Source organism: Manis javanica, chromosome 12, assembly GCF_040802235.1.
Source record: "Manis javanica isolate MJ-LG chromosome 12, MJ_LKY, whole genome shotgun sequence".
NCBI classification, from domain to species: Eukaryota; Metazoa; Chordata; class Mammalia; order Pholidota; family Manidae; genus Manis; species Manis javanica.
This window is the reverse complement of record NC_133167.1, coordinates 72,087,209-72,111,349: the sequence shown is the minus strand read 5'-3', so window position 1 is coordinate 72,111,349 and position 24,141 is coordinate 72,087,209. Positions and strand designations below refer to the sequence as shown.

At 46.4% G+C, this 24,141-nt stretch overlaps 1 protein-coding gene across 1 annotated transcript in view; it reads left to right on the top strand.

Moving 5' to 3' along the window:
• LOC140845099 (uncharacterized) overlaps positions 1-17,450 on the top strand; it is a 49,308-nt gene extending 31,858 nt beyond the window's left edge. The window contains exons 2-3 of the mRNA XM_073218851.1: positions 5,233-5,331; positions 11,801-17,450. Coding sequence (XP_073074952.1) covers positions 5,233-5,331; positions 11,801-11,872 — 171 coding nt within the window. The 3' untranslated portion in view covers positions 11,873-17,450. The remainder of the gene's footprint in view (positions 1-5,232; positions 5,332-11,800) is intronic.
• The last annotated feature ends 6,691 nt before the right edge of the window (positions 17,451-24,141 follow it).

The window sequence follows — 24,141 nt, the reverse complement described above, 5'->3', positions numbered from 1 at the left end:
TCGACTCCCCATAATAGTTGGTATGTACTCTAAAAAGGCATATATGTTTTCATCAAAAGACATGATGATAATAGTAATAAAAATAAATAAAAAGAATGAAAACTGGTGAGCAGATAGAATGTCCCTGTGAATTCTCCCCCGAGTGGAATCCTAAACCCCCACTCATCCATCTCATCCCATTACATTTTCATCCCATTTTTAATTTCTTATTCTGACCCATTCTTTCCACATAGCGGTGCTTTCTTGTTTTGTGGTGGAAATTAAAAAATGTATATTTTACTGAGAATGCCAAATAGTTATCTAAAGTTTCCTGCTGGATCCTGGTGAATAACTTGCAGATATTTGCTCTGCCCTTGGCCCTTCAGAAGGACAGTCTCACCGCCTTGCTGCGTCTCCCCCCATAGCCTCCGTGGCATTTTGTTGTTGTCCCTGTTGACTGTCAAATGTGCTGAATCCTTTTAAATTCACTATACATTTAAAAACAGTATGTAGAGAAAATTGCACTTGCTCCCATTCTCTGCACTTGATTTATGGTTAGATTCCCGTCTAGGATCTAGCAGATGCTCACGAATATGTTCTCTATCACGGAGGTATCTGAAACCCATCGAATACCTGAGTTGAACCAATGAGTACATGATACGCTGCAAGTCCTGGAATGTACAGCACGCCTAGATTTGCTCTTGCCTTTATACCCATTGGCCCTGCTCCTTCGCTTGTCATGAGCATGGAGTGAGGCTAGTAGGACTTTGGAAAGCTCCCATTGGTGACTAACAGTATATAGCATGTCTCCATAAGCCTTCTACTTTGTGGCTTTAGAAGGATCCCTTTTCTAGCCTCGCTTACTATTTTCCTCTTCTGTCACACGAACAGGTAGTTTTCCCTGGGGCACCATTTTACCTTCACTTTATGAATGTTACTTCATCTAGAAGGTGAACAGAGACTATAAAGCTATTTTGAGATGTCGGAGCTGGACTGTCAGCCATGCTCACTTATTGCTGAAATGACTCATTTCAGTGCACCGACTTTACAAAACATGCAATACCAATTTGTGCTTCAAATTTCCAAATTTAGAATTTCAAGAGTACTGTTTGGAAGTTAAAACAATTAGGTTTTTCATTAGTGGTCAGTCACTCTAATTTACATTGGTACTTTGTAAGTGGAATCCCAAGATCACAAGTTAAAGATACAGGTACTTGGAGACATAGGAGTCCAATGGAAAACTAGGTCCTTGGTAGAGAAATTATAACCATCACTTCCCTCACAACCTGGTTTACTTATGTTAAGGACTATTTCTTTTCTTTTTTTTTGATTACGGTATTATTGATATACACTCTTATGAAGGTTTTACATGAAAAAACAGTGTGGTTACTACATTCACTCATGTTATCATGTGCCCCCCATACCCCATTGCAGTCACTGCCCAACAGTATAGTAAGATGCCACAGAGTCACTATTTGAAGGACTATTTTATTCACTTCTGTTAAGTGCTATTTCTGTGAATCTGTCTTCCATCTCTACTTAGACCGAAGGATGAGTAGTCATGTTTTCTGTTCTTTACTTTTAGGACCTGATCTCAGGCTCCAGAGGAGACTTAGATTCCATGGTCTCCTATTTTTTGATACACTCTGTAAGGGAAGAATATGGCCAAGCTTGGAAATAGCTATGAAATGAAAGAAGTATCTCTTCAGTGCCCTTAGAAGTGTCATCCCCATGCCTGGCATTCTTCTTTTTTCTCCTCCTCATCTTATTTCAGTAAGTACAACTTATTAGCCTGAGCTACCTCAACCAGGAGTACCGAGCTATTTTGATGGAAGAGTGTGAAGTTCAGGGAACAGTATAGTAACTGTCTGCTAACAGAGCCAATGTTAGAGAAGCTGATTCGACATGGCTAGGTTGCAGTTTCTTAAGGAGATAAAAGGAGTAAACCTGATTGGAGCACTTCTGCTCTTTCCTTTATAGATGTATTCTTACAAGAAAATTACAGAGAAGGAAGTTAGTCCATTCTTGGGTTCTGTGAGTCGGCTGCTGCTTTGTTCCTTCAGTTTTTCCTTTGTTCTTAAACTCCGCACATGAGTGAAATCATTTTGTGCTTGTCTTTCTTCACCTGGCTAATTTCACTGAGCATAATACCATCCAGCTCCATCCATGTTGTTGCAAATGGTAGGATCTGTTTTCTTCTTATGGCTGAATAATATTCTATTGTGTATATGTACCACATCTTCTTTATCCATTCATCTACTGATGGACACTTAGGTTGCTTCCATTTCTTGGCTATTGTAAATAGCACTGCAGTAAATATAGGGCTGCATGTGTCTTTTTGAGACTGGAAAACTGCCTTTTTAGGGTAAATTCCTAGGAGTGGAATTCCTGGGTCAGATGGTATTTCTATTTTTTGAGTAACCTCCATACTTCTTTCCACAATGCTTGAACTAGTTTACATTCCCACCAGCAGTGTAAGAGGCTTCCCCTTTCTCCACATGCTTGCCAGCATTTGTTGTTCCTATTCTTTTCTGTGTTGGCCATCCTAACTGGCATGAGGTGATATCTCATTGTGGTTTTAATTTGCATTTCCCTGGTAATTAGTGATGTGGAACATCTTTTCATGTGCTTGTTGGCCATCTGAATTTCTTTGGAGAATTGTCTGTTCATGTGCTCTGCCCATTTTTTAATAGGGTTATTTGCTCTTTGGGCATTGAGGCGTATGAGTTCTTTATTTATTCTGGATGTTAACCCCTTGTCAGATATATGTCATTTACAAAAATATTCCCCCATACCATAGGATGCCTTTCTGTTCTGTTGATAGTGCCCTTTGCTGTACAGAAGCTTTTTAGCATAATGTAGTCCCATTTGTTCATTTTTTATTGTTTCCCTTGCCTGAGGAGATGTGTTCAGGAAAATGTTGCTCATGTTTATATTCAAGAGACTTTTGCGTATGTTTTCTTCTAAGAGTTTTATGGTTTCATGACTTACATTCAGGTCTTTGATCCATTTTGAGTTTACTTTTGTGTATGGGGCTAGACAATAATACAATTTCATTCTCTTACATATAGCAGGCAAGTTTTGCCATCACCAGCTGTTGAAGAGGCTGTCATTTCCCCGTTGTATATCCATGGCTTCTTTATTGTATATTAATTGACCATATATGCTTGGATTTATACCTGGGCTCCCTAGTCTGTTCCATTGATCTGTGGGTCTGTTTTTGTGCCAGTACCAAATTGTCTTGATTGCTGTGGCTTTGTATTAGAGCTTGAAGTCAGGGAGCATAATTCCCCCTGCTTTATTCTTCCTTCCCAGGATTGCTTTGGTATTTGGGGTCTTTTGTGGTTCCATATGAATTTTAGAACTATTTGGTCTAGTTCATTGAAGAATGCTGTTTGTATTTTGATAAGGATTGCATTGAATCTGTAGATTGCTTTAGGCAGGATGGCCATTTTGACAATATTAATTCTTCCTATCCATGAGCATGGGATGTGTATCCATTTATTGGTATCTTCTTTAATTTCTCTCATGAGTGTCTTGTAGTTTTCAGAGTATAGGTCTTTCACTTCCTTGGTTAGGTTTATTCCAAGGTATTTTATTCTTTCTGATGCAATTGTGAATGGAATTGTTTTCCTGATTTCTCTCTCTTCTAGTTCATCGTTAGTGTATAGGAATGCAACAGATTTCTGTGTATTAATTTTGTATCCTGCAACTTTGCTGATTTCAGATATTAATTCTAGTAGTTTTGGAGTGGAGTCTTTAGGGTTTTTTATGTACAATATCATGTCATCTGCAACCAGGGACAGTTTGACCTCTTCCTTACCAATCTGGATACCTTTTATTTCTTCGTGTCACCTGAGTGCCATGGCTAAGACATCCAGAATTATGTTGAATAAAAGTGGGGAGAATGGGCATCCTTGTCTTGTTCCCGATCTTAAAGGAAAAGCTTTTAGCTTCTCGCTGTTAAGTATAATGCTGTCTGTGGGTTTGTCATATATGGCCTTTATTATGTTGAGGTATTTGCCCTGTGTACCCATATTTTGCTTATCTCAGATGGCTTTCCATTAATTCCCAACTCTAGAATTATTGCATTAAAATATTATTCATCTCAACTGCATTCAGCAATACCCATAAACTCACACACAAACATGTGTTTAAAAATAATGCCCACCTGTGATCTAGTTAGCAGTAATGTTCTGATGTCAGCGCCTTGGTTTAGATGTTAGTATTATAGTTGTAAGATGTCAACACAGTGGAATACCATGGGACAACTTCCCATGCGTCCATGATTTATTTAAAAGTTCAAATTTTTGAATATCAAGTACTGTATTGAGTGTTGAACCCATGATAATGCCTCACTTTCCTCCCCTTGTCCTGTTCATGCTTGTTCTTCCAGGACTGTTGTTCTCCAAACGATGGGGAATATCAGCAAGGATCCCATCTCCCTCCGTGAACTTGCAGATACTCAGCTTTCCTTTTGGGCTGGCCATTGAGACTGGCCCACAAACATACCCACGCCCCCACCATGCCCTTGTTAATTCTGTCCTCAAACCAAACTCTTCATCTCCTCTACTGGCCCCTTGTCTCTCAATAAACATCCTGTGGGCAGTGCTGGATCATGAGCAACAGTGGAATAAGCTTTTCTTTCTTGTTTTTTGACTAGCCCATTTCAATTTTGTAAAGGTTGCTCATGGGATAAATGAATAACTTTATATCCCATTTTCAATTTTGATTGTAAGTCAGGGTCTAGCATTCTAACAGGTACCTAGGAGATTCCAGTGAGCAAGTCCAAGTAGAGAACCACCACCCTGAGCCAGTTCCTGACTTTGTGAGTGTTATAATCTTCTAGATCAGCACTACAGGGAACTTGTTTGAAAGGCCAGTTCTCAGGCTCCACCACAGACTCCATCAGAAACCCTGGTGTGTCATCAGTCTGTGTTTGACAAGCCCTGCAGATGATTCTGATATACACTGGGGTTTGAGAGCCAGTGATCTTTAAAAAATACAGGATGCTGGGACCCAGCCAGAGGTTCTGACTTCATGGGTCTGAGTTAGACCCTGGTACAGTGAGAAGGTCTTCAGATAACTCCAATGATTATGTGATGGCCAGCTGCTGCTCTCTCCTGATCTAGGTTGGATCACATGCGTCTGTGTTCCTGGCTGTGCAGAAAATGTAGTTTCTGACTAGGATTCCCACCTGTCTTTAATAGTGCCCATTGTGTATATAATAAGAGCCTGTTTGCACATCCATAGGATGTTTGCTGGGAACAGAGCAAACTGGTCAGCCACAGGAGTCCTGGCCCAAGGGAGGCATGCAGAGGAAACACCATTCTGTCCTCTTCTCCATTCCTGGTATGTAATTGGTTGGGTGTCCACATGAGGACTCGCCCACAGAGTTCCTCCCAGCTTTGGGGTTGGGGAGTGGAGCACGGCCAGGGAGAGCGGGGAGTGAGGGGAGACTGAGACCTACTGCTGTGAGAATAAGCCCCCTTTTAAGGCCCCAACTCCTTGCCCCTGCCTTCCTTTGGTCTTAGCAAATTCATAGGGAACTTGCCCTGGGCAGGAAACCCTCTTCCAGAGCAACACTGGTCTCCTGCATAGTTTTTCTTTAGGGGTTTCAGGGAAACCAAGGATCTTCCTCCAACAATAGTCTAATGAGTTAAGAGAAAATGAAATGTTTTCATGACAATGCCATTGCTCTAAGGAGGCTCCTTTGATTTTTATGAATTTTATTTTGCGTATTCCTTTTCTTTCTCCTCTGGACTCCTACAGAGTGACTAAACCTCACAAATCTAATACACCAATTCACATTGACATAATTCATATCTCCTGGGGTTATCATTTATATTCCTGATAAAATGCTTAAATGATTTTCTCATTAAATTTAGGAAAAGCCAGTCACCCTCTCAAGGGCCACTCCCCCATCTAGTGACATTGAATCAAACGTTCCAACCTTTCTGAATCTGGCCTAATGCAGATTATCTTAACATTTTCTCATCCAATAACGTAACTCTACCAAATGTGAATCCTTGCTACAAGACAGCTTCCCTCTAACAGCAAGATTATAATACAATTTTTACTTGTGCTTATTACTTAAGAGTCTGAAAGGTTTTTTAATACAAACTATATAAACATTAGATAGTCACTAAACACAATTTCATGTATTACGAACAATACAGAAATATAAATAATATTGATATTCTTCCACTTCCCAAAGGTAATCAGCTCTAGAGTGGTGTGTGCCCTTTGGCTGATTTCTATACATTCATTCATGAATATCCAGTGTTTATTGATCACCTATGTATGCTGTGTCAAGCTGAGTGCTGGGGACACAATTGTGAATGAGACCAAGGCTGTTCTTAACCTCATGGATCTTATATAAATACAAACACAAACTCTCATACATAATTAGTTGAGTTATTAATAAAGAAACAAACTTGGCTCAGCTTTCTGTTTCTGTTGTGGATTCACCACGGAAGAGCAAATTAGCCTTCTTTGCCTGCTCCTGTCAGAGGGAGGGACAGCGGAGCTGTAGTGTTCTCTCCCTGCACCTTCGCATTCCACTTCCCCACCCAACCATTGCCAGCTCTTGTGTTTCAGACCCATTACAGGGATGAGGGTGGATTGTCCTGTAGAAGGATACAAGGCCTAGTGGCGATCAGAGTAGCCTGACTGGGGAAAGGAGAGGAAGTGGAGAAGGGAGATTCCTCAGCTCTGAAAGGGAAGGGGGTTGGGGGCTGCAGAGGTAACAGGGACCAAGTCCTCCTGCGCACACCGCTCCACGGGGGCCTGATCCAAGGCGGCCTCGTGTGTCTCCATTTGGGGACCTGCCACAAGGTCCCACTGCCCCAGCTGGGGATCAAAGGCACTAGCCTCTGAAATGGACCCTAGAGGCTGGGCACTGGATACCAGGCTGGGACCAGGGTGGCCTCAAGGACAGACCTACTTCCTCAAATCCTCTGGACTGATAACCCACCAGGCTTGTGCATGGCCTTGAGCCAATAAGAACTACTGCTGCCATACATCCCCCTGGTCAGGGAACACTGCAGGCTGCATGTGATTTGGTTTTGGAAATAAGACCTTACACTTTCTGGATACAAGTGGTGTGAAGCAAACTTACACCCATCACACACACCATACACACACATACACACTCACTTATGCTTATAAAATTGTTCAGTTTCATTTCTTAACTCCTAATTAAAGAGATTAAAACTGGCCTGGAAGCCTTTTCCCGCCAATGACAGGGTGTGTTACAGATCTAGCTGGAACTATGCAGCCTCAGTTGAAGTGTTTTGAATGTTGAAGTGGTGTGCTCAAAAATGAACAGGTCTTATGCCCTTTATAAAGCCTGGACTTCAGGCTCATTTTTTATTTATGGCTGTATGAGGCAGCTAGGTGTGGTCAAAGGGCTTCCTGAAGATATAAATTTCCATAGTGCAAAGGGACTCCCAGGGTCCCTGTGGGGCTCACACTAATGGGGTTTAAGCCTCTCTTCCTCCGTTAAAGCAGTTCTGCTTTAAAAAAACACAAAATGACACAAAACCAACCAATGTTATTGGGGAATAATTTACACACCAAACCCGCACCCATTTGAAGCATGAAGTTCAGTGAGCTCTGGCCAGTATAGACATCATCCCACAACTGACACATGGAACCACCTCCACAGCCTCTGAGACAGGCCAGGGCTCCCTCAGCCATGTGGCAGTCAGCGCTGGCCCCGCTCTAGGCACCACTGACCTGCTGCCTGTCACCTTCGACTGGTTTTGCTGTTTCTCAACTTCCATGTACTTGGCATCCTACAGTATATATTCTTTTGTGTTTGGTTTCTTTCACTCAGCCTAATTATTTTGAGGTTCATCCCTGATCTGTGTGTATCAGTTACTTCATTTCTTTGTATTGCTGAGTTCCATTCCACTGTCTGGGTGCACCATCATTTGCTTATTTATTCACCCCTCCATGGTTGTTTGGGGTGTTGCCAGTTTTTGTCAAATAGGAATAAAGCAAGGTGGCTCTGCACTCATGCTTCCCATACTTAAGTTTGTGTATCATTTCAGAGAAAAGGGCATTTGGCTTCTAAAAAAAGAAAGAAAAAGGAAGGAAGGAACCCACTGGAGAAATAGAAAAAGCTTAGTCTTTGGAGTTACAACTGGGCTTGGAGGCTGTCTCTGCTTCCAGTTACATCAGCCTGAGCAACAACTGCATTTTTTAATGTGTTGATTCTCTTGTTTGTAAGATGAGCACACTACCACACAGGGTGATCAAGACGACGAAATTCAATGAGATCTCACGTGTAAAGTGCACAGCTATTGTCCCAGAGTGTTATCTCTCTCCCGTCTTCCTGCCCAGGAGAGCAAAGGGCCAGCTGGAAAGCTCTCTGGCCTGTTTAGCTCAGCAGGTCAGATGTACTTGAGTTCTTTCTAGTCAGTGTCCCTCTGAGGCTGTCTGTGAGTTTAGATGATTTAGCCCAAGTGCGTATTGTCTGGTTCAAGCCATATTCCATGGACTTACGGTAATTTCTGATCATGCTCTAAGTAACTCTTTTTGAATTGGTGAACTATTTAAAGCCCTGAAGTATTCCGGGTTATCGTTAGCTTTGCAGGGATGTCGGAGAAAATGAAGAGAATTTGAATCTGCTGCTGGATTAGTAATGGAAAGTTCCTATTCGCTGACTGTTGGAAATTTCTGGAGAACCCGGCTCATCAGACACTGGGGCAGAATTAATGGGAGAGGCAATGACTTTGTCTAAGCCCCGTGCTAACTGTATTGTCCAATAGCACGTGGGAGTCAGGGAAATGGGCAGTGACTTGAAAGATCACGACCTGAAGCACCTGGAAAAACAGGAGCTCAGGAAGGCCATGTGGTACCTACTGAGGACAGACCCCTGGGCCATGTGGCAGCTTGGAGCCTTGGGACAGCTCTGCCTCAAGTTCTCACAAATCCCTTCGGGAGTGTGGTTTCTTCTCTGTAGTGCAGGGGTTGGACCACCATCTCTTCCAACTCTGGCATCCTTTAGTTCCGGGATGCTGATTAATCCATGGATGTTAGGTGCTGGGACATAGCCGCCTGTGTTCCCGGGGCTCATCGAGCCCCACGTGAAGTAGCTCTCACCGAAGTACACGCTGGGGGATTTTGTGAGGCAGAAAGACGAAAGTGATGAAGTTGGGGCCGGGTTGGGGGCAGGATGGAGGGGAACAGTTAGTTCAGATTTTGACCTGCCATGTTCTAGGAAAAGGTAAGACATGTATACATTCTTGAAGGTATCTGGAACGCAAACCAGAGCTGAGATTCAGGAGGAGAGGTGGGATCATTGGCAAATCAGTTTCCACAGATACTCATTGAGTCCATTGTAATTCATGAGGTGATTCATCCAAGTAATCCACACACATCCACTGAGCATCTCTTACGTGTCAAGCAGCGCACTACGCACTGTGGGAGGCTACACAGCTAACTGTGCACAAGAAGTGCATTTGGGGATTCAAAGGACAGGGCATCAGGCAAGGCTTCATGGAGGAAGTGGCATTTGAATAGGCCTTGAAGAAAGACTGAAGTGTGGATGGAGGAAATTGGGTTGTGAAGGGCATTCTGGGGAAAGGAAATAGTGCAAATGTTACTAACGCACGGACCTGGAAAATTGGAGCGACTCTTATACCAGTAAGAAGCCTGATTGGAACTTGAACACCAGCTATGTATAAAGGAACAGTGGGAATGAAGCTTTGGGTGGATCGAGGTTATATTATGGGTGCTGAAGGCAAAGAGTTTCCTTAGTTTGGTGGATTGTGGAAGGGTACCAGGCTTCGAGCAGGTAAGCGTGGTGATCTGAGCCTAATTTCATAGGATGTGTCTGGCTGTGCCAGACAGGACAGGTGCTGTTTGAGAGAAGAGCCAGATAACAGTTAAAACATTTTTTTATTGAAATATAGTTGACATACAATATTATATTAGTTTCAGGTAACAACATAGTAATTCAATAATTATATACTCCATGAGGTGCTTACCATGATAAGTGCAGTTATCTGTCACCATACAAAGATGTTACAATATTATTGGTCATATTTCCTGTGCTCTACTTTTCACCTCTGTGACTATTTCATAACTGGAAGTTTGTCCTTCTTTATCCCCTTCAACTATTTTGCCTATCCCCCATCCCCTCCCCTATGGTAACCAGCGGCCTGTTTTCTGTGCTCCTGAATCTATTTCTGATTTGTTTGTTAATTTTGTTTTTTAGATTATATGGTATTTGTCTTTCTCTGTTTGACTTATTTCACTTAGCATAATGCCCTCCAAGTTCATCTCTATGGTCACAAAGGGCAAGATTTCATGAGAGCCAGCTCAATTTCTAAGTTGTAAGCTAGGGCGAGCCCAGAGGGAGCACAGGCTGAGGGGAGGGAAAGAAGGTCTGGGCTTGATCTTAGAGTGGCAGGGGCGAAGTAGAAGGCTAAGCAGCTGGAGACTGCAGAGGTCCGCTGCCTGTTCCTGGGCCCAGAAACAAGTGAGTGAAGCGGGAGAGAAGGCGGAGGGAATTTTTTCTGTGATCTGCAAAGCCTTTCCCACGTCCCATCAAATTCAACAAAATGTAGGGTGATGGTCTAGTGGCAAAGCTGTGGATTCGGGACCCTGGCTCAGCTCTGAGAGCTCAGTTTTTCCATCTGGAAAGTGAAGTGTTTACTAGGAAGACCAATGAGTTAAAATATAGAGAAGTACTAGTGCTTAATTCCAACCAGCTGAGTCAGAGCCATAACACCCTTCACAAATGCATGCATGGAGTCCCTTTTTGCAAAATCAGATCATGTTTTCAATGATACCATCTGGCTTGCAAAACACAGGGAGACCGCAATAGCCCAAATCATGTCACAGGCGGTGTTATAAAATAGCATCACCATGCTGTGATGTCACCAGCTAAGCAGCCAGAGGGTTAGAATCCAAAAAAGGGACATTTTTGGTTTAGAACCAAAGTAAGTTCATTCTGAAACCAGAAATTTAGGCTTTTTGACCTTTCCCACCTTTTAACCTCCTGTTTTCGATTCCAAATGTTCTTTTCCCCACTCCACAAATCGTGTCCTTTCAACAGTTTCCTTGCCATGATATGGCAAGAAGAGGGAGAGGTGCAGTAATGGTGAGCTGATGTTTGCACAGGGCTTGGGATGTCTGGGCTGGAACATGCTACACAAACACAGGGTATCACTTCTAAGCTGCTGCCTGGAGAGGGGAGAGACAGAGAGGCGAGGTCTCCTGATGTTCTGGGCCAGCAGCAGGGGGTAGGTCAGAGGAAGAGGAAACAACCAGGAGGCAGAGCAATGGGGGCTGAGGCTCTGAACCATCCCGAGAGGAGGCTACCCATGTGTCCCAGACTGTACTGGAGGGCAGTAAAGGCCCCTTAGTAATTCAGATATAAAGATAAAGACATTTTTGCAAATAAGTCGTAGCCTGGAAGGCTTGCAGGAGGTAAGCAGGGATCCTGGCGGCACTGTCCTGTGAGTGCAGATTCCTGCAGAGAATCTTGGAGCCCCACATGACAGGCACCTTAGGGAGAGCCAGACCTTCCGTCTCATGCCCATGCAGGTTTTTTGGTTTTTGGTGTAATTAATCTACTATTACATGAGGAACATTATGTTTACTAGACTCCCCCCATCACCAAGTCCCCCCACAAACCCCATTAGAGTCACTGTCCATCAGCATAGTAAGATGCTGTAGAATCACTACTTGTCTTCTCTGTGTTGCACAGCCCTCCCGTGCCCTCCCCCACATTATATATGCTATTCGTAATGCCCCCTTTCTTTCCCCCCACCCTTGTCCCTCCCTTCCCACCCATCCCATGCAGGTTTTGACGTGGAATGTTGCAAGCCACGACAAGAACTGCTGTGCAGTGAAGGGGGTGACCTCCCAGACCTGACCCCGGGGCAAAGGAAGGCAGCCCAGCACCCTATATTCTCCGGACAGTCCTCCTGGGCAAAGACCTGCCTCATCAGCCAAGCCCCACAGCCCAGGTTATGTCCCCCACAGCTCCAGACCCCTTTGTGACAGGCATAGGAAGTTCTGAGATCTTTTTTTTAAAGAGGTTTGTCTAAATTAAAAGCTCCTGATGGAGGCTTCTCTTTCCCTAGCCCTTAAGGTAGTGACTTTTCAAGAAGATTCTAAGTGGACCTCCTCCAGTTCCACCAGCACTTCCTGAGTGCTGCATGCAAACGCCCTGCCAGGCCTGGTGAGCAAGACCCAGAGTGAGGGCTCTGGGTGAGGATGGTGACCTGGTGAAGGAGGCAGATGCATATGGAAGCGGCAAGCACCAGGCAGACAGGCACGTGGAGGATGAAGAGGGAGCGCGACACAGGCTGGCGTGGCCTTGGCCCTACCAGGACAGGCGGCAGGCGGCCAGGGGCCACGGGGGTCCAGGGCCGCGCCCCCCCAGAGCAGGATGCCCGGAGGGCCCATGCGGAGGCGGACTGAGCCTGTGCGGTTGGAGGGGTCCTGGGTGGGGTGGGGGGCCAGGGGGGAGAGCAGCAGCTCTGGATACCAGGCCGAGGTGTTTGGAGTTAGTTCTCTGTGAAAGAGGGAGCAGGGAGTGTGTTTTAAGGCAAGATGACACTATCAGAAAAAAGTCAGTATGGAGCCAGCAGGAGGCTATGCTGGGAGCCTGCGAGAGCCCTGCGGCCTGAGCCAGGGGCTGGACTCCCAATCATCCTCGTTCTCAGGCGAGTCCCAGGGTGCTGCGGAGCCGAAGGGCAGATTCCACAGCTCTCTGCATGCCGAGGACGATGCTGGAGCCAAGCACCATCCGAGGGATGCATGTGTGTGACAACCACGACGTCTCTCACGGTTCCACCCTTCTCTGGATACAACCTGGGTCTGCAGTCACCACCCTTTCTACTAGATGCTGGAGTGAAGAGGCCAAGAGAGACCAGAGACAAAGGCAGACCAACATGGGGTGGGGTAAATCACCACTCTGCCAGCCACCTGACCGCGCGTGGGTGAGTGCTCTAGGTTAACGAGTGTGTATTGCCTACTGTGCTGGTCATGCTGTTATGCCCCCCACCCCCATCTCTGATCTGCCCTGCTCTATGTTCAGGGGCATCCTTGCCCTTTGCTTTAGAGCTGGGCTTGATCTGCTTCTAAAGAATTGGAGCTCAGACCCCAGCCCTCCATGGTTCCCAGAACTCTGCCCACATTCCTTCTCCCCTGGGAGTGACCCCTTCTTTTCAGTGTGCCTGCCAACTGATTCCTGCCAGGATCATGACAGAGGCACTATCAATGCTCTGTAGGTTCCATGAATCCTACAACAGCCCTGGGTGGGATTACTTCCATTTCGTAGATGAGGAAAATGAGGCTCAGAGAGGGTAAACATTAGCTGTGGCAGAAACAGCGAAGCTAATCAATTACAGTGCCCCATGTTTCCACCCCAGCACCCTGGCAATGAGGAAACCTGTGGGTGTATGTATAAAGGAATGACAATTAAATTCTCAACTAACTTCTCCTTGATAGCCTAGACAGCCTTTTGTCTAAGAACAAGGACAAAAAAGATACTTTTAGTTAAATAATAAAAAAGCTTACCCTAACTTGAGTTTAGGCATCCCAAGGTCCTTGTAGTATTCTGGAGAAGCATAATGTGGCAGACTGCTAACTGTCCCCCACTGCATGTGTCCTCCTGTCCTGTCTAGTATCAGAATCCCTCACCTCCCACTTTAACGGGCACATGGCCACCCAGCTGGAGCCTATTTTCCACTGTGCAGCTGCAGAAGGTTCAGGACAGAATCACCAAGTAGAAATAGGGCAGATGCAAGGACCTCGAGTCAGTAGACTGTTTGTTCTTTTATAGGTGAGACACTAGAGCATCTTTGTGTGAGCCGACAGAGGGAAGGGCATGGGATGTGGCAGAACAGAGAAAGGAAAGCGCGAGCGTGAGGGTTTTGGGGAAGGCGTGGCACCACGCACATGTGGTGGGACGGGTGGGGGGCTGGCCTTTGATAGCCTGGGACCCACCCAACTACATAATCAGGGACCGGTTTTCCAGCACATCCATGTTGTCTCATTAAATTGTAATAACTCAGTTAAGCACCTTGAATTTTAGTTTCTTATCCTAAAGGGAGCAGTTCTGTATTCTTTCAGAGTAGACACCGTGGATGTGTCGATGAGGCGGGATCCCCAGTGGCAAGCAGGTGATGTTTGTTGGTGAGGTAAATCAGGAATTCTGTGCAAGAGGCAAATGTTGAAGGGCAGGGTTTGATGGTCACCCCCAAAGTGCGTGTCATGGCATCTAAGCAAATGCATATGGGTTTATGGCTGGTTACTGCATCTTGCATTTCTGTGAGGTAAAGATGAGAACAGGTTCTCTGGAGGTCAAAGGACTTGCAGAGGAAGGTTGTTGAGGAGGTAAAAACACAGGGAGATGACTGAGGATGTCCCATGTGTGGGACTCCAGGAACAACACGATAAAAGGTGAAGGTGTGAACAGAGCCAAGGGCACTTTCATCTTCAGCGAACAGAGTGAGAGGGGGAAGAGGGTGATGGGGAATTTTTCCAAGTCTGTGATTTAGTAGGAGTTTCTGGAACTCCAGTACTAGTGAGAGTAAGTAGTTATGGCCTGGTGGCAAGCAAGTTCATGGGAAAGAGCCAGAGGGAGAATTAACTTGAATTTGACATGAAGCACATACTCTGTGGGCATTCATCAGAGTAAATTATATGCAGCGGGGACATTTAAAAGCTCTTCCCTTTGGCGCTTAATGAATATGTACTGTAAGATCACATTGGTTTTCCCTGTTGATTTTTAGTAAACAGTCAACTCCTGGGCCTGTAATCTAGTATTTCCACGTCTCTACTTATGATTAAGTTTAGAGTGAATGCACATTACCATAATATCTAGAAACTGCAGTATCTTTCCCACCAATGCTCAGTTCTTACTCCTCTGCACATGCAGAACCCCAGCCAGGCTGGCAGCTGTGCTGTGGGAGAGCCTGGGGCGGGAGGCAGCCTTCCCGGCAGGACATAACAGGATGGGCATCCCTCGTCCTAGCTCTGGAGCCGAGGACGCAGAAGGTGGGCTGCTCACAGGTAGCATGGAAAGTGTAACCCAAGTCTCAACCCTCCAGGGGAGTCTGGGGACCCAGGACTAGGAAGAAAAGCCTGCAAATGGGAGATAATCAGGCTAGAAGGGGGTGACCAGGTGCAGCCTGGCCTTTGACCTCCCCTTTTTCCTCCTGGGCTCACCCTGGCACTTTCCTCCAGCCCTTCTTCTGATAGTGATCAGAACACACTAGGCTGAGAGGCTCTATTCACAAGGTGAAAAGGACCATCAGATGAGTCTAAGAGGTCTTTTTAATTGTGGGGGTGAAGACGTACCATATATGAAGCTCACCCTCACAGCAAACTTGGGGGGCCAGTAGAGCAGGCGTGGTTCCCCACATTTTAGACCAAGGGACTGGAGAGTGGAGTGGTTACTGGAGGTCAGTGGCAGAGCAGTGATCAAGTTCCAAGCCTTAGTCAACTGCTCATCCCATCAAGACTTAGAATGATGAGCATGTTAAGTAGCACATGCGATTTAATGATCTGAAGGCAGGCATCTGGCATTAATTGGTACCCCCTTGATCATGCTTTGATGAGCCAGTATTTGCGTGACTCCCTAATACAAGAAATTTTAGAGAAGAGCCATGTTATTGCCCATATCTTGACTAATTTAGTGTTAAAGCTCTCACCAGGTGGTTTCTGAAAGCATTCCCCATTCTGTGTCCACAGACCTGGAAATTTGATATATTCTGAAAATTTTATATATCCTGCTGATGCAAGAGTATCTGGCAGCAAATAGCTGTTACCAGTGTTATCACAAATGCAGGTGCATCGATGCCAGAACCGTGAGAACCCCGGGGCCACAGCCCCGAGTCTTAACCTAAGCAGACATGAGTAATAAGTCAAGCATCAGCTTGGGAAGATAAGGCTGGGGTGGAGAGACAAAAATCAGGGGTCCTACCCAGGGGTTCTAGCACCACGTCTTGCCCACACACCTTCATGGCCCCTGGTTCAGGTATACGTTTGGAAAGGAGGCACAAAGAGCGGAGCACCAGCCGTTTCCCATGGACCGTAGAGGGTCTCAGCCAGCTGTGAAGGGAAGGGCTCAAACATCTCTTCTCTTGCAGTACCATCTCCTACCCAGTCGGAAACTCCTACTATCAGCGTTCCTAAAATATGGTGGGGTTGCCTGGGGAAGGGAGATGTGCAGAGGAAAGGAACCACAAAGAGTAAACTTGATAAGGACAGTCTTTGCATTAACCAGGGTTCCTTTACTACAATTAGCTAATTATCTCCTTAGAAGGTAGAAGTTAAATCAAATGAGCTTTTAAGGAGTTTCTGCTTAAGCCTCAGTGGTGTGATGGGCACTCAGGGGCCACAGAAACTCCCACGAGGGGCTGCAGTACAGCTGGGGATGTGGGCGAGGTGCTCAGCAGATGACACCGAGCCCTCTGGAACCAAGCACTGACTGTACAGGGGGTTACAGAGAACGGGACCCCACAGGGCTCTGCCGTGTCCTGGGAAGGCTTCACGGAGATCTCACCGAGATGAAGAGGGAACGTGGCCGCTAAGGTGTTGCATCCCCCGTGAGAATGGAGGGCAGAGCCTCCACTTAATGTAGTTGGGACACTAGAAGGTGGCAGTCTGGACAGATTTTCCTGGGTGAACCCTGAACAGGTAAGTACGTGCCTTATGCACACATGCACACACCCCTCAGACCCCCTCTGATGGCCTGGTGATGGTGGCCTTTCCTAGTGTCTGCAGGAGACACAGGTGTGTGCTTACCTGTTTGTATGGAACCACTATACCGGAGCCACGGGCCTTCTGGTAAGTTAGGGGGCAAAGGTGAAGGGCTGACTTGATGCAGTCTTCCTCCCCCTCAGTGCTGGCCGGGGTACATTGTTCTCAGGCGGCCATGGGGCTGTTCTCTGCTCTGCAGGGTGGTTCCCCTCTGGTAGCCTCCCCTGCCCCCATGTCCCGTTCGGAACAAGCACCAGTGTGCCTGGTGCTGTCGCTCACTGCTCCAGGTAGTGGGGCCCCACATCAGGGTGTCCACAGCCCACAAATCTGTCCTTTTCTCATCATTCATCTCTTTTTAATCCCTGGGCAAAGCCGCTTTGTTTCAGCTGATGGTATATCTTGAAATCTGAAGGGACTGTAGAGTGGATCCCAGTCAAGGCTTTTAGAGATGAAGGCCCAGAAGGGGGCTCCCCTCGCAGGACTGGTGACCACCGGTTATCCACACTTCTCGAGTCCTTCAAGAGCTTGGTCACCCTGCCATTCAGTTCTTTGCTTCCAGCGTCACCATTCAGCATCCAGCCCTGGCCAGGGTGTGAGTAGGAGAGCTTGGAGCTCCCCTCCCCTCGAGGGGCTCCCAACAGGCCCCTTGTCGGGGCAGACATGTCATAATGTCGTGGATATTTGTTTTGGAAATCGTTCTTTGAAGACCAGAAAAGTAAACTTAGATGATTTTTTCATTCGTCTAGCAAACGCTTTTGAAGCATATTTGTTGAATTCTGAGAACACGAACTCTCCATCCCTTCATTAAAGAGCTCACAGGTGAGTGTCGGAGACATGAAGGGGTGGTTCTGACACACAAAATGACAGGCACACGGTGTGTGGAGGGCGAGCAGAGCAGCCACACCCAGCCCCATGACGCCAGGCCGAGACCACTCCAGGAAGAGCAGGCCCCCGAAGCACATCTAGGGGGCAAGTGAGCAGTTAGCCAGACAGGACACAGCAAGCTGGATGAGAGCAGTTCGGGTATAAGGAGAAGCAGGATAAAGGCATGTGACCCGGAAACGATGCGGCGAGAGGCAGACACCAGCACCCGGCCTTCTGGGGTGGGAGTTGACTCAAGGAGAGAAAAAACCAGACTGAAGGGCCTCACTGCTGTCCTGAAGGACCTGACTGTATTCCTGGGGACCATGGGGAGCCACTGAAAGCTAAAGCCGAGGAGGCAGGAGCAGCTAGTGGGGTGCAGCAGTGTGGGAAGGCGTGGAACAGCTCGTCATGGGTGGGGGAGGGGAGAGTCAAGAAATACGAGGATGTCAGGAAGCATTAAGAACGACCTCAGGTGTCTATCAGAGCCTCTGAGGAGACAGCAAACCAGGGGAAGGGGCAGGTGTGGGGCTGAGGAGCTGCTGAGCCCCGGGACAGCCTGGGTGCTGGGGGTCTCCGGCGTGGCTCTCCACATGGGCTGGGGGCAGATGCAGGCTGAAGGTCTGGGTTGGGAAGGGCACACTGGGAGGCGATGGCTGGTGGAGGCACCCAGAGTTGGGTGAAGCCCCCTGGGGGATGTGAGCATGAGGAGTGAGCACCGTGGGCAGCACTTGTTAGAGAACAGCAAATCTAAGAGAAATTCCCTCTCTCCAGAAACCGCCTTCTCAGCCAGTCCAGCCGGACCACTGAAAGTTATTTCAAGGCTTCCCACCCACGGCCAGACCAGCCCATGTTGGTGCGCCTCGTGCCCCCAAAGGAGGTGAAATATGAATAGTGAGTGGAATTGCCCAAACAGCTTACACACTTGTTTCCCAACTGCCCAGTTTACAGGCTTGCATTTCCCACCACCAGACTCTCCCCAAGGCCCCAGACTGCTAGCTGGCACCTCGGCCCAGGATCCACAATCCTTCTAATGAACTGCGAACCTAACATTTGTGGAAGACATTGTGCAACTTTGAAGGTTTGTGGTCAAATGGGGTTCATCCACAACTTAATCATTAAGTGTAGGCTCTTAAGAACTAGATTATAGCTTCCAGAAGTTGTTGATTGGTTTTTAAAACACAAAGGACAGTTGGCTGGCCATGTATTTGCAGTTCTGTGTACTTGGAGTAGGGGGAATGAGGTTTTCTTTGAACAGCCCTCTGCATATAATTTCCTCTGATGAATAACTATAGTGTCTGTGTTTCACAGTAAACGTGACGTTTCCCCTGGCTTTTTCCCATGAACTTGACCCTCTTACTACACTAGAGACAATACCACTTGCTCAAACGCTTTACAAATTCTTCTCTACTCCATAGACATTTCAGCCCTTTTAGCAATAATCACCTCTTCCAGTCATTCGGCTGTTGAACCCTGGGATCAGATACCTGTCCCATGGGAAACATGATGGTTTAAATGATGAGCATTTTCTAAAACAGTTTGCATTTCATCTCATACTTCTATTTTCAAAGTGCTTTTATGGATAGTAATTTTTCCATATTTCCTAAGCTTTGTATTATCTCTTTTGAATGACGGAAAATTAAACTTAGGGCTGGAGGCAGGGCTTAGAGCCTAGAAGGTACCTTTGCGTGGGTGTAGGAATGGGGTAGCCCAAGGCCATGTCCCCTGTTCTGCCCAGTCTCAGGGTTACTGCCTGGAAGGTGTTAGCAGTCGCTGGAGTCCAAGAATAAAGAGAATTTTTTTTTTCTGTTTAAGAATGAAATGCTTCATAGCAAGTGAAATCTCTGCTCCTTCTTCATGATGCTGGACTCTTGATTCTGCCTGGGATGTATGTGGGGATACACACTGGCGTCTTCTTAAAGGCCAGCTTAGTAATGCCCTGGAACAGGTCAGTTGTGAAGTCCTCACTGATTTCTTCCAGCAGACTATAACCCTGGGAGAACTGTAGGACTGTAGAATCTAAACCCTGCAATTCATAGTCAGTATGGTGAAGGGTCTGGGTGAGAAGGCGGAGGCTCTAATCTTGATTCTCCACTAATTAATAGGCCAGTAATATCCCCATAGCTCATTTCTGTTCTCTGGGCCTTACTTTTCCAATCTATAAAATAGAGGGTTGAAGTAGATTCGTGTTCTCACACTGGTGGGGTATGGACACATTCTTGGGAGCTGTCAGCTCTCCATGGGTTCTTTCCCCCCCCCAAAAAAAATCTAATCTACAAAAAAGCCTCAAGAATAAGACAAGGACATACATACACCCTGCACTTAGACTCACTCATCACCAGCCTTTTCCCTTCTATAAGTTTTTCATTTTCATGAGAACTCATTAAGCTTTTGTCTGAATCTGGCAGTTGTCCCCCGATAGTTAAGGGCTACCAACCACCACAGAGCCTGGGTATTTGTTTGGGATCAGCAACACTGCTTTAATTTTTTCATGGGCTACTGAGGAAAGAACTCAGGAGGTCTCAACACTAATCATATCAAGTGAAGGCCAAATAATATAGCATGGGACCCCATCAGTGAAGGTTGTCCAGTCATTTTGTCAAACACAAAAAAGCTCTGCTCCATAGAAGTCACTATCATTCATATTTCCAGCAGCAATTTCGTTTGAGCAAACCAACATCATTTGACAAATTAATCTTATTAAGTTAAATTTTATTGGTTTGGTAGTAATGTTTTTATTGAATTTGTAAGTCTGTTTTATTATAGCTGTTCAAGAGCCATTAGCATAAATAATTTATGTATATAATGTTGGTGCAGACTTGAGTAGCACTACCATCGAAATACATTGAGGGACGTGCAAGAATATTTGCTGGGGAGCACATAAAATAATTCTGTTTGTAAACAATGAGCTTGAACATTCAAGTTCAGATGCACCTCCCGGGGTGTCTTGGGGAGAGGAGCGCAAAGGAGAATGAGGCAGTTGTCACACATGGGCTTGTGGATCCCGTTTTGGTGCACTGGATTCTGTGAAAGATTTTGTTTAGAAAGCAGGATCTAGATTATTTCTAAGACTCCTTTCAGCTTTAGCAATGAAAACCCCTGGGAGCTTGGGAGTCTGTCCCACACCCACCCCCTGCTGTCTCACTGCCTTTAGTGTGTGTTCTGTGAGTACGTGTGCAGAACCAACAGGAGATAAATGCACTACATATGTGAGAGAAAGAGATTTATTTTGAGGAATTGGCTCATACAGTTGAGGAGGTACAAGTCCAAAATTTGCAGGGTAGGTGGGCAGGCTGGAAACCCAGGAAAGAAACCCATAGGCCATCTGCAGGCAGGTCTCCTTCCTGCTCAGGGGAGGTCAGTCTTCATTCTATTAAGGCCTTTGGATGAGACCCACCCAAATTATGGAGGGTAATCTGTTTTATTCAAAGTCCACTGATTTAAATGTTAATCTCATTTTAAAAAAATCATAAAAACACCCAGATGTTTCACTGAATACTGAACACTGCAGCCTTGCCAAGCTCTGACACACAAAATTAACCATCACAACATGTTATCAGCTGGTTTCACCTAGAAAGACATTGTAGTGGAGCAAAGAATTTGTTCTCAACAAGGTCAAGATCCTCCTGAGTTCTTAGACCAGGGAGAAAGTTTATTAAGGAAGGAAAAGCTGTGCCCACTTAGGGCCTGCCTCCAGGATGGTGGGGGCTGGCTTTGTTTATTTATTATGGCATCCCAGTGTCTATCCCAGTGCCTGGTGTATAAAGTCTGTGCTCAATCTGTACCTGCGGACTGGTGGAATGAGAAGGCATACCAGACCTTCTGTAACATGTACCACAGCTGGGAGAAATAAACTATCAAAGAAACATGCTGTACATCAGAAAGCAGGACCAATTCCCTGGTATCCATCGTTAGAAACTGGATTTTGACAGGGGAAGTCAAACCTTCAACAACTGCTGGCCAGATTCTTTCATTTGACACTGTTATAAAGTAGCACAAGTGTTTGCCAAGAGTACTTCCACTCTGAGACTGATCTACAGGGATTTTCCTGTGCTCAGCTGGTATAGTCCTACATACAAGATTAAAAGACTGTTCTGTGGAGCTTTGCTGTAACCCCCAGGCTCCTCACTGGGCAAATGACAAGAGTGTTAATCATTAAGCAAAGGGCCCTGGTTTTGATTTGATCTGACCCTCAGCTACTTGCATTGTCCATCTGCCGCTAAAATATCCTGCCTGCCTCCTTGATGGCCTGTGACAGTGGCTCCTTCCTCTGCTGGTGACCGTTGCTGTGCTTCCTCCCTAGTGGGTGTGTGGCACCAGAGGGCTAGTACCTCCCCCTTTTGGATGACAGCTTTCTGACTGAAGTGCAAGCTGAAAACAGTGTCTCCCCTTTGTGCCACTTGCCTACTTCCTTTTGACCTGGTCAGTTTCAATGCACTATAGTTTCATTCTTTGCTATCATGTTATAGGTTTGTATTCTCCCAAAATGACTGTCCTCACAGTGGGTGTCTGCACAGGGCCCACATGCAAATGGATCCCCACAGAGCACCTAGTTCACAGTGCCTGATATAGAGAATTTCTCAGCCCATGCTTTAGATTTTTTTCCCATTAGGAAAGAAAAAGATGCTCATTAGAAGAAATGTGAGAAATACGTAAGGGATCGCTACTGATTTCAGCACTGTTAACGTTTGAAGTACTGTTACTTTAAAGATTCAGAAAGATGTAGAGTAATTAACCCCCGCCCCGAGAATCACATTAACATTCTGTCATAAAAGGTTTGCAGAGACCTTTCATTTTATAAAAAGAATAGAACGTAGCAAATCAAGTTGAGGTGGCCATTTTTCCTTCCGGGTCCTGTTCCCTGTCCTGGCCAGAGGAAACCGCTGTTGGGGTTTGGGGGATAAGAAGAGTCTGGAAGCAGCCAAGAAGGCTCAGGAGCCCTAGACAGACGGGGCCAACGAGAGGGCCAGGTGCCTGCAGCCCCAGCACCCTCTCCGAAGGGGCCAAGGGGCCTTGTCACGGGTCCCAGGGTGCCTGCGTTCAGGACAGAGTGTGCGGACCCGACAGACCTCATGATCATCTCGCATTTAACATTGCTTATATTCATCTCCCAGGCTTGGGATAAAAGCCATTTGGGAAACAAAGAGAGATTTAGGCCAGACCAGACTACCAGCGAGCTCTGAGCTGGCCTGGTGCCTGGGACAAGTGTTGCTCCCCCTGTGGCCCCGGGCCAGCACTCTGCGGGCAGTTTCCATGGGCAAGAATAGGTCCACATCAGAACTGCAGGGCACAGACCCAATCCTAACAGAAAGTGACCCTCCGAACCCCCGGTGAAGCTCTGAACGCTCGCAGCCCCTCCTCAGCTGGCCCTCCTCCGCCCTCTGCTTACCCCCTCACCCTGCTGACGGGCGAGAGGCCCCCCTGGCGCCTGGCCCTCCTCCCTGGTGAGCATCAACGGGGGTGTGGGGCGGTGTGGTCCCTGGAAAGCTGGGAGCATGCCGTCCTGACCCAAGAAAATAACCGAGGCCCTGCGAGGCCACCAGCTCTTCTGCCCGGCCGCCCCCTTGGCCCTGATCTGCGGCTGTGCCCAGGGAGTGGGGTGCCACAGGCACCCGGGCACTCCTACACGACGTCCTCGCCGAGGACACCAAATGCTTGGTGTTTGACAAAATCAAGCTCCTTTTATTTTAGCTGGTGGCTGCTATGTTATTATCTCACAGGGAGGGTGTCAAGAGGCCACATTTCTGACTATGGAATTATCCTCTAGTTTAAATGTGAGCCCATGTGGTGAAAAAGACACCTAAGTTATCAGACTCTCAGAGCTTAAGAAAATGTATTTTATTCCTGACCATGTGACCCACCCAGGAGCATGAGATGAATAAAATTCACAAGGTCTGTGGTGGTACCACCAAATTTCTTTACATTTGGGTCTTTTCAATGAAAACTGACATCTCAAATGTGTTACTATTGAAATGCAATGGATTTACTCTTTGTCACGGATGGGGCACTAAAGGCTGCTGGTATGACAGTAAGTTTTATATTCATGTTTGGGTAGTTCTTCACCATCTTGAAATCAAGTACAGGTCATCTCACTGGCTGTTCAGTCTTCGGCTCTTGTACGTCTGTCTGTGCAGAAGTGGGCTCTGCGGCAGCTCCTGTTTAATCTCCAGCTTTGCTGAGCTACTCCTGAGCCTCAATTATTTTCTAAAAGGAAAGAAAGTTTTCTTCACAGCTCTGATCCCAGCTTCCAGGGGCAGGAGATTGCACCACGTGAAACTGCCATTTGTAAGCTGGAAATGTCGGGTTACTGGTAATAACTGCAATTGGTCCAACCCAATATGTTGGTCTAAACGAAGTTAGCAAAGATGCCATTCACTGCACGTTCACCTTGTCTGAACCTCCTCTTGTGGACCGTGAGAAGGTGGAAGCCACTCAGAACTCTTTAAATGCAGCAGTGCCTTTACTCCTGACCATGACATCATGGACTGTGTCCCCCAGTTTAAAAATGGGAAACCAAAGCCCCGTGAGATTGAATACCTCGCCCTGATCTCACCAGCTAGGTGACTG